The 11,011-nt window shown below is 41.8% G+C and overlaps 1 protein-coding gene across 3 annotated transcripts; it reads left to right on the forward strand.

The window, feature by feature from the left end:
- The first annotated feature begins 322 nt into the window (after positions 1–322).
- LOC147225835 (diencephalon/mesencephalon homeobox protein 1-B-like) lies at positions 323–4,929 on the forward strand. Of its 3 annotated transcripts, none has more exons than XM_086161803.1 (5): positions 323–500; positions 2,134–2,298; positions 2,484–2,662; positions 2,792–3,233; positions 3,355–4,929. In XM_086161803.1, the coding sequence occupies exons 2-5, from the start codon at positions 2,145–2,147 to the stop codon at positions 3,792–3,794; spliced, it is 1,215 nt and encodes a 404-aa protein (XP_086017929.1). In that variant the 5' UTR covers positions 323–500; positions 2,134–2,144; the 3' UTR covers positions 3,795–4,929. The 3 variants fall into 3 exon arrangements, with proteins under 3 accessions (XP_086017929.1, XP_086017931.1, XP_086017930.1); XM_086161805.1 differs by having other exon boundaries at positions 3,376–4,929; XM_086161804.1 differs by having other exon boundaries at positions 323–488.
- Positions 4,930–11,011: the final 6,082 nt, after the last annotated feature.

Here is an 11,011-nt window from a genome sequence, read left to right on the forward strand (position 1 = left end):
TCAAATATGAAGATTTAGAGAAAGCGAGCAATTACGCCCAAAATCCACAAATGTCATATATATGAATATATATATTTATATATATATCCACCATGAATCACTAATCATATGCATATATATATATATATACATATATATATGAGCAGAGAAAATGTGAGAGAAGTCAGGAATAACTAATTATAGGAGATGAATTACGCGAGGAGGCGGGGCTACGGAGGCAGAGTGGAGCGATATGATTGGTCAATGTACGGCGTGCGCGACGTACCCCCTGTGCGCTTTAAAGGCCGACCGAGGGCGGTTCGGCATCTCCCGGCGCGTTACCGACGGCGGACCGGAGCACCGAACCCACGACTGGGACGCTGCTTGCACGACCTACAACGACTTCAGATCGAGGCTACCGAACAAAACATGCGGATATTTGAGAGGAAGAATTAAAAAAAGGAAAAGTATCTGGCTGCTTGGTGGAGATATTTCGCTTCAGACGAGCAGTGAGTCAAGAGGTGAGAAGTTCAGTGCGCATCGAGATATTTAACCCGTGGACTGTTTTCTTTTTTTTTTCTTTTTCTTTTTTCAACTATTTTCGCGTTTTAGCCGGAAATAATTCGTGTTCGTCGTAAGTTTAATTATCCTTAGTGAGTACCTGCCCCACCGCAGTATCCTTTCTTAACTGTCCATACAGTAACACTTAATTTTAAAACTTTTTGCTTAAAAAAAAACAATGTGGGCGAATTTTTATCCCGTCAAATCCATCCATTTTATGATTTAAGATATAATCAACTATTTCATTTGAAACATTTGTAATTTTTTCTTGTTTAATTTGTAGTCCGACACGCTCAATTCCGTCGTGCGCGCTCAGCTCTGGCCCCGGGGCCCTTCATCCACGCTGTTCCTCATAAATCCATGGCGATTAACATAACTAGGCATAAATCACGGCCCGAGGCAACGCACATTGTCCTGAAAGAATAGTATTATGTTTTTTCTTCTTCTTTTAAGCTGCAGATGCAATAAAAAAAAAGAAAACCAAATAAAGGCATTACAACTAAAATCACGCAGCTAAACATTTAACCTTCAAGAAAACCAACTGTATTATCACCCTTTCCGAAAACACGCGCGGGGGGTTCAATGACATGTCATATTGATGAAAAGTGCCCGTTAAAACCTATTTACAGACACATTAGGCTAGCGCCCGCGGGGATCCGTGGATTTTCCCACCACCGACCATCGCACGCCACGTACTCCCCGCGCCGCCCCGCAAATCCGGGTGTGGAACCGACGTGAAGTCACGGCCTCCAAGCAGCTACAAATATTGCGGAGCGACTCGCGTGTTTTCTTCTCAGTCGTAAATACTGATCGGGATTTATAACGCAAAATTGTAATGAAACAAATTAAAATGGAAAAAAATAAAGAACAAATAAAAAGCGTCTTTTTGTTTGAGGCCTGTGTTGCAGCGGAAATATTTATATAGTTGTTTCTTCAGAGAGGGACTTAACTCTTCAAGGAAAATGTGACACTTTAATCCGCGTGAACAATTTCTAGCAAATAAAATAATACAGATTTTTAAGCGAAACTTCTTCGACAGTGTCAGTAATAACTGCAATTTTATAGAATCATTTATGTGACTTCCGTGGATGCGATTTTTAATTTGCCTACGTTTAAAGATAATGCATTGTAATTATACATTCGTGTTTTATCGCGTCACAATGAGATTAGAGACATAGAGAGAAATTAAAACCATCAACTAAGTTGTTTTTTTTCAATCCTATTGTTGGCCAGCATTGATTGAAATTAATATTGTAAACCATGTAGTAATGAGTTCCATCAAATGAATGTTTTAAAATGTTTTCGTATCACAGAAAAAGTTCATTCTTTGATTAAGTGGCACTTTATTTTTAAATGTAGGCAATCCAATTTTCTTTAAAGAAAAACACTTCAGAAAAATAAATTGTTGTGTCTATATTTGAGACCAATCATAATCATCTGTCGCTTGCAGTAGCGTTTATATTTAGGGAATTATAAAGCATCATTAGAGATCTTTAGTAATTACCTTTTGCAAAATCAAACATTCAGGCATTAAAATGGTCTCTGCTTCCTATTAATTAGCAAAACAACTGACATTGGTTTCTTCCTCTGCAGAGCGGCAGGTCATGCAGCACTACGGGGTCAACGGCTACTCACTACATGCAATGAACTCCCTGAGCGCCATGTACAACCTCCACCAGCAGGCGGCGCAACAGGCCCAGCACGCACCTGACTACAGGCCCTCGGTGCATGCCCTAACCCTGGCGGAGAGGCTGGCTGGTAAGAACCCGTTGCTCATTTGGCTGTTCCGATCTTTACGTCCCTGCAGTGTCATTTTCATCAGCGTCTCTCCACCCAAGATTTTGCTCTTAATAAATCCACACCAGAGCCCTCACCTGCCCTTTGACCTCTACCTCAATTAAACTGCTCGTATTTCTTATTTCTCAACGGCTGCACGTTTCAAGACATTATCCTTGAGGCTCGATATGGATCCCAGCACCGAAAGCAGCGGCGCAGTCGGACAGCCTTCACTGCCCAACAGCTGGAGGCCCTGGAGAAGACTTTCCAGAAGACTCACTATCCTGACGTGGTGATGCGTGAGCGACTGGCCATGTGCACCAACCTGCCCGAAGCACGAGTGCAGGTAAAAATCCACACAAAGCATCTATCCTGTGCATCCACCTTAGAATGTGAATGGTCAGTCTGGGCTGAAAGTTTCACATAACATTCTTCTATTTCTGGTCTCTGATGTGAATTCTTGTTCCTCACTCAGGTTTGGTTCAAGAACCGCAGGGCAAAGTTTCGCAAGAAGCAGCGCAGCCTACAGAAGGAACAGCTCCAGAAACAGAAAGAAGTGTCAGGGACAGTAGAGGGCCCGACCGAGGAGTCCAAAACTGAACTAACCACAACAAACACCACCATCCCAGCTCCTGACGCCCGCACCCCCCCTCCTCCCTCGTCTGCATCATCCTGCCACTCGGAGACAGAGAGGCTGTCGGCGGCACGGCCTCAGCCTGGAGAGACGAGTGTGGAGGTAAACGTCACCTCCCCTGAGCCATCAGACAGCGAGTCAGCAACTGAAGATCACGCTGACAGAGAGGAGGATGAAATGAGGGGAGAGACGAGGGTGAAGATCACGGAGGAAATGCAGGAGGAAGGGGGAGTGTCGGCATGCAGCAGTTCCCCACCCTGTAAACAAGCCAGCCCCGCACCAGGTGAGAACAGTGCTGACTGATCAACTTTAACATGGGATAGCTGCAAGTTATGTATGTAAAATTTGGATCATTCTCACATATGATGTTCTATATTTAATGTTTTTGTTTTATTGTAAAAAAGGAAAATTTTCCTTTCCCTCAGACTCTCCCCTGAGCTCGCCCGCCCTGCCGTCCTCCAGCAGTGCGACAACCGGTTTGGCTCAGAGCAACTCCTACGCCTCCTCGCCTCTCAGCCTCTTCCGGCTGCAGGAACAGTTTCGGCAGCACATGGCTGCCACCAACAACCTGGTGCACTACCCATCCTTTGACATGAGCACCCCGTCCTCTCTGCCTTACTTGGGAATGAACGTCAACATGCCGTCACCCCTGGGCTCACTGCCCTGTCAGTCTTATTACCAGACCCTATCCCAGGCCCAGCAGGTATGGAACAGCCCTCTGCTGCAAGCGGCACCAGGCAGCCTCCCAGGAAGCCTCAACAGCAAGACCACCAGCATCGAGAACCTCCGCATGAGAGCCAAGCAGCACGCAGCCTCACTGGGATTGGACACGCTCCCCAACTGAAGTTGAAGCGGCTGCTTTCCCCCTCCTGCTGAAGGCTGGAGACTCTGGCTCACTTTCCCGTGTTCTGCTCGGCCTCTTGTCATCAAGTGTTTGCGTATCCATGAAAAATAAGACTTCCTTGAAATGTATCCTCAATTCAAACTGTAGCTGTCCTACAGCGTGCCGTGACCTCAACAGGTCGAGATGTGTCCTGTGCTTGTTTCAATTTTTCCGAAAAGTGGATAGTTCAAAGTTAACAATTTCTAATAAATCCACTACCAGAGCAGTATGAGGTACATTTAAAAAAAAAAAAAGGATTTTTCAACACATGTGAGGAACAAAATATGTGTTTGAGAGCAAGCACTTTAATCAATATCCCGCTGTGCTCTGTTTGATGGCCCCGTTTCTTATAAAAACGCAACAAAACAAACAAAAAAGTCATTGGTTTAGTTTTTGCTTCAAAAGCATTTGCAAATTCCATTAAAGCTTTAGCTGTTCAATCCTGGCAGTCTGATTTTGGGTGTTACTGCAGAAAGTATTAAATCACAGGAGCTGCTGATCCGAACAGATATTAAGGTATTCTCTTATAGACTCAAGGACCTGTGAATATGCATGCAAAGACCCGGCTGTTGCATAGCTTACAGCAGTAAAATACCATTGTTATGACACCCGCATTGAACACAAGACACATTAGATCTGCGATCAGATATTTCAATATAATCCCTTGTTGTTTTTCGGCGGTGACTTGGAGCTGCAAAACGTCATGGGTGTTGTACAGTATACATATATATATCCCCTCACTGTTCCTTTTCATCTTAAAAAAAATAACACCCTTTCTCCTTTTATGCAGAGGACTGAAGAGAGAACATTCAATTTGTTTTTCAATTTTGGCTCCAAGCAAAGAATCTCTGACAGGAGGGGGGATCTGGGGAGGAGGCTGAGTGACAAAGAAATAAAAAAACCTCATATTTCGTGAACTCATGTCCCAAACTGAACTCAAATAACCCCTTTTTTCCTGAGCCAGTGGCTTCAGCAGACAGATACACAGGCCAAGTCTTTATGTATTATAGCACTGTAGAGTCAAGATATGTATTTCTCAATTGTTGCAAATGTGAGTAATTTATCTGTTTAATGCAAGGGAATAAATCACACCCAAGAATGAATAATTTCTTTTTTTTTTCACTGTCCTAAGTTTTACAAGCACAGTTAAGAAGGTGTGGGGAATAAGTCAGTAATTGAGTGCTGCATGAAGGAAATTGAGACAGTCTCCATAAACATTCCTGGATATTTCTGATGAATAATCAGTCTAGATCTAAAAGCTGGAGTAGTCTCTGTCTCTCTCTCACACACACACACACACACACACACACACACACACACACACACACACACACACACACGCACCGCTGATCTTACAAAGCACCATAAAGGGTTTTAAGATGTCCAAGAGGGAAGAAGTGGCTCGACTGAGCCCATGTCCTCTTCGGCCAGCTGACAGATAAAACAATCATAATTTTGATTCAGCACACACTACCCTGGAACATGTATGGCGTGAGTGTAAGTATGGTTAATAATTTAACACAGAACAGTGTGATGATCCATAAATTTAGATAAAGGATGTCTATGTCCTTGATATTTATGCACCAAACCGGCCTGAACCTGCCACTTGTTCACTCAGAGCAGAATAACTAATCCCAAATGAAATGACTGAAGCAGTGTGTCAGGCTCTAAAGAGTCTCCCATACCCCCCCCCCCCCCAACCCCAGCTTCCCCCACCCTGTCAACCAAGGTTTGGCTGCACTGAAACCGAATGCTTTGCCATAAGAAGATTACCTTTGGTTGGGATATCGATGGATTAAGTAAGAATAGAATAAGATAAAATGGGAGTGAAAGGGCTCCCGGAGTCAGCAAAGTTCAGACACCTGTTTTTTTTTTTCCTCCGTCCCTGCTCTTTCCCACTGTCTCTTGCTTGGCACCCGTAAAGATTATATCACTCTCCTGGAGAAAAGGAGGTGATAAGTGTGTTTGGTTGAACATTGGGGCAGCTTACAGTGCATCAGATTCATTATGGGTGTTGTGATGACAGTTTCTCGCATGCCTTTTAGATTATCTTCGGGCATACTATTTAAAATAGATGGTCAATTTGTCATGAACATATTGGTTTTGTGTGTTGGTAAAGACGGTAGGGTTGTAAGTTAAGGATGCGTGTGTGTGTGTGTGTGTGTGTGTGTGTGTGTCTATGGCAGCTAAGCCGCTGAAGGTTTCCAGGAGCTCTTTGATGTGTATCTGGGCAATGCGCTATTAGAGGGATTTTCCTAGTTGACAGCTCAGAGAATGTGTGGAGGAATTGCAATGCCAGCGGGCTAAAAGAATGCTGGAAACAGGATTAGGATCATATTCTGGCAGCTCCTGTCACTTCATCAATGGGTAAGGTTTCCTCAGTGACAGCCCTCCTTCTCTGCACAGCTAAAACCTTTAGTGGGACCATAAAGGGGGTGAGAGAGGGGAAAAAACAATGATTGAATGGTGTGCTATGATTTCTGTGCTAGTTGTGCTCTGGGCTTTGTGTTGGGAGGTCTGAGGGGGGCGGCATTGATTTGGAGGGAGTGGTAGGTTGTGGGGATGAGAAAACAGGTTTTTTTTTAGGGTGTTGGGAGGGTTTGCATGGTGACTGTGTTTTTTTTGTTTTGAAAATTTTACACACATGGCAGAGTGTATATAATTTTTACTCAGATGACAGCAGACAAGGAAAGCCACTTGCAAACCTCTTCCCCTGAAAGGGGACTGTAAGTAACAGCAGGTGCAGGGGGAGGAGAACACGGTTTCCTGGATCATCAGCACCCATATTGTCTGTAAAGGTTCTGCCCGTCTTCACCCCACAGAATGAAGGAAAATCTCATCTGTGACTGCTCCACACACACTTGTTGGCTCTTTCGAGACTCAGGCACACGAAAAAGCCAGACATTTTCAGCTTCTATTCGACCATCCCTTATTCCCCCCGTGACACAGAGTCCTTTTTGTTTTCTAAAACACAAATGTGCCACATTGCCACACCAGCTGAAAACTTGAATTATTTTGAGATGAGTTTTATATGGACTTATTATATATATATATATATATGTATACACACACACACACACACACATATATATATGTATATATACACACACACATACATATATACATATATATACACATACATATATATACATATATATATATATAAGGTGTGAGAAAGACCATAACCATTTTTCTTCAGAAAAAAAATGCATTCAGGTAAATTAAACCCACTTTTCAAACACACACACACACACACACACACACACACACAAAAAAGGCTTTCGGCATTTTCAGTTTTAGACTGAAAAGCAGAGTTTCTTCAGATATTAACTAATCTTCAGCTAACACTATCTTGCCCCTTATTAATTTACTGAGACCTGCTACAAAAGATGTTCTTCTCATAAAAAAAAATTTTAAGCATGCCATAGAAAAAATTCAACTGTTAGACAGACCAGTCATATTATGAAGTGAAATGTGTCTTTTCACATGCCATACAACAATGATTAGTTTGAATATGTCCATATCTTATTGTTAAAGGGCAAATTTGTATTTAAGCTTCATATTATGTTCCTTCAAGGGTGCCTGCGAATATAAAATTAACTGAATGGGTATTTATCAGAATTACAAGCAGTCATAACTGCATCAGAATGTCTGCTGGAAAGTAAATACAATACTAAATCTGGGAAAAAAAAGGTTGCTTCAATATTAAAATGCAATATTCTTTGGCGCTGCACATGTGAGTACAACAACCTGGTCTCTTTGAATTAATTTTAAATAAATCATTATTGAAAATATGACGTAAGATCATGGGGTTTTCATTTAGTTACCATGTGAAATATTTCTATGGTTATTAGGTTAATTTTTCCCACTCTGTGTATGAAAAAAAATGCAATGACAGTAATGTGATAATGATATCATAGATATAGTGCGATCGAAAACAGCACCTGTGAAGATTATATCACTCTCCTGGAGAAAAGGAGATTTGGGATAGTCTGTTATTATACATTACTTACTATGTTCGAATTCAAAGTTAAATACTTTGACAGAATTATGAAGAGCACTTTCTCTGGCAGGGCTGGAGGTTGTGTAACAGAATGGTGCTTATTGGGTCCGCATGTAGGGTGGTCTCTTCCTCCTGGAATCACCAAAGACCAATTCCCAAAGAGTAACTTCATACTTTGCTCACCCGTGTGAAACAATACTTTCACAATACCACAGGAGTTTGATTGTTAGCGACAACTTATATAATGCCAGGAATTACAGACTAGCATGCAAATGCTAAATCCTCCTCTCTTTCTCCTGAGAAGTGGATGAGACGGACTATATCTCCAGGCTTCACTCTGGCTCCACAGCTTTGAGCTGCAGAGACGCTCTCCTTTCTCCCCCTGACTTGGGTGATAATCCTGACACGCACTGTCTGCATTTTTTTACTGTACGTGTTTAAGCGCATTTGCAGAGCATTTATCTCTCCAATGTAAACCAATTTGGCTATGAGGGCCTTGGGCCAATCAAGGCACCGGAGGGAAGAATGGAAAACTCAAACCTAGCAAATGTGCAGGGAAGGGAAGCTGGGAGAGCTGGCGAGGACGAGAGGTGTGATGAACAACTGAATGCAGCAGAAAAGGAAGAGCGGAACCATATGGGAGAAAGTCTGTCCCTTGTCCGAAGGGTAAGCTTTTGAAACTTGGGATGGGGGCCGTTAAAGCCGATAGAATGTGGATCACTGAATTGTTGAGTCACAAGAATCTGAGAAAATCACACAGAGCTAGCAGTTAATCCTGTCATAGTGAAATCGGTGAGCATACTTCGGGGATCCCAGCCCTTTCTGCTGATATTTGGAGGCTGCTGTATTGAAAGCTGCTGTTTGATACCGCCTGTACACCTGTATCAGCTGTCTGCTAATCTGCTTCCCTCCTCCCACTAGACCTCCACAGCATGTCACCAATGTTGCTGGTAATAGCTGTTGAAATGGACCAAAGACCAAAAGCTGCCAATCTTACTGCTTCTTGATGCCTCCTGTAAGTGGCTCTGGTTGAAGGCAGAACTTGTCACTTTGATCATCTAAAATAAAGGAGCCCTGCTGTGTCAAATATTACTACCTGCAATTTTGCTGGCCATGATGACTATGGGCTCCTTGGTCCCTGAAATGGGACATTAAGACAGAATCATCCTAGTTTAGTTGGAGCGATATCAAGGTGTTTTATTTTCTGGAACACAGGCAGGGTCCAAATGTGTTTGAATGGCTTTTAAAGTACCTGATCTGATTGTCTAAGGTTGCTGTAAATGAGGTGTTTGCTGCTCTTATCAATGAGATATTACAAGAAGCAATGGCTTCTTGGCTGATAGTTCCGCCGTACGGATCCAACAGGCAGATCTGTACCTCTATCATACTACGAAATCGGTATTTCATTTTGCTGCACCTCACTTTCTCCTGTATTCTATGATGAAAAATCCTACACGATTATATCAAGGCGGAGGCAAAGACCTGTTACAAAAGCACAGCATCAAGTAGTAGTTTGAGACAGTATTCAAATCATCTCGTCGCATGCAAAAACAGTCTACTTCCAGTTTCGGTCTGCTTGTGTCAAGTTTTCAGTTGTGAGTGGAATTTTGTATGCAAGGGTTTGATTTCTGACATCCACAAACATATTTTTGAAGGTTTAGTGAGGGTTTAGATTTGAAGGAATAGTCTTTGATATCAGGCAGATTTGCACTTGTAACTGTTAAAAACAGAAATCCTGAACATGAGTTATCATGACAGCGAGTCAAGCACACAAATATTTGGCATTTGGTATACTACTTTATACTACTCAGCTCAGTATATGTTGGGTATTCCTAAGCTAAGTGACAAACGAATACTATATGATTTTATCATGTGCTAATTTACTTTAACAAACTACACTAGCACTGTGTAAAAACAATTATAACTTATGTATAATAAATCGAGTTGTATTTGAATATTCTGTATTTAAATTCAAATAAGTAGTTCTCACCTTCACATTAGATGTTTAACATATTTGGGCTTTTGGTGGTATATTTTACATTATTGCTAGTTGGCAAGCAGTTTCAACTCAGCGGTTATTTGCATACCAAACTGAACAATAATAATGGATGTTTGAATCTTCATATGTACATCAACTTCATTTTAAAAACAAGGAATTTTGCAATATCAAGCTGAAGAAAAACATTTCTCACAAACAAACAAAATGTCTTTTCATCATCAAATTATTTCATTTGTTTTTTTAGTGACTGTGAGGTTTGTATTGCCATCCAAAAATCACTTACAATGGGTAGAGCTGTGTCCTGATATTAAGTGGACCTGGTGGCATCAACATCTACATTACACACATTTGGTAAACTTATGACAATTGATTAAACTGAAGGACGACACTATGCTTTAATATGTTTTTAAGCTTTTCAATATTATATGCTGAAGTGCTGCATTTGTCAAAAGCTATTCTTTTGCATCCATCTGATCTGCACACACTCATGTGCTTCAAAACATACATTTCTTTTAAATGGACTGATTTAGATCAGTTGGGACATTCGTGTGCAAGTCTGTGTATGAGATTGTTGTTACTTCCCATAGGATATATGAACAATGTCAAGGTCCCTCGGAGGACCGGAGTCTCTTCACTGCCTCTTAAGGCTTAATGCTCCCTGACTGAGTGGCACAGCAAGAGCCACTCACTCTCTCTCTATGTGCTAGAGATAATGCTAAGAACAACCTCTCAATTCCATCTCTCCTCCTCTTCTCATGAGCCCTCCTTCCTCCACCGCACACATAGCTATTTCCATTCAGTGAGGCGGCAGCGAAAACGTGGGCGATTGTAATGGAAAACACTAACGTTGTACCTAATGGCTTCCTATCCCATGAGAGTTATAGAACATATGTAAATTTATGTAAACCCAACAGAAACACATATTTACAATAGCAGAGGGTAATCACAATATGACGACATGGTGCGCTGGCCCCGTAGATGAAGGCGGCATGTGTCATTAGTCTCCTTTATCTCTTTTCTTTTTTTCTGTTGAGGCATCAGTGCTACAATTGCTCACAAAAGACGAATAAAAATTCTCTTTCCTCGTTTGTGGGACAGTGATGGAGGAGGAGAGGTGGATGGTAATGAAAGTGAGGAAATAGAGTATGTTTCCAAAAGTAAATGCAGGTGTTTTAA

This window comes from Fistularia commersonii, chromosome 16 (assembly GCF_037954325.1).
Source record: "Fistularia commersonii isolate RoL2024-O1a breed Wild chromosome 16, RoL_Fcom_v1.0, whole genome shotgun sequence".
Classification (NCBI taxonomy): Eukaryota; Metazoa; Chordata; class Actinopteri; order Syngnathiformes; family Fistulariidae; genus Fistularia; species Fistularia commersonii.

What these genes read in the sequence shown, in the direction of transcription:
- LOC147225835 (XM_086161803.1), top strand. Translation starts at nt 2,145, where the DNA reads ATGCAGCACTACGGGGTCAACGGCTACTCACTACATGCAATGAACTCC. An exon ending in CCTGGCGGAGAGGCTGGCTG is followed by an intron (nt 2,299 to 2,483) that starts GTAAGAACCCGT and finishes GCACGTTTCAAG; the next exon opens with ACATTATCCTTGAGGCTCGA. An exon ending in ACAAGCCAGCCCCGCACCAG is followed by an intron (nt 3,234 to 3,354) that starts GTGAGAACAGTG and finishes ATTGTAAAAAAG; the next exon opens with GAAAATTTTCCTTTCCCTCA.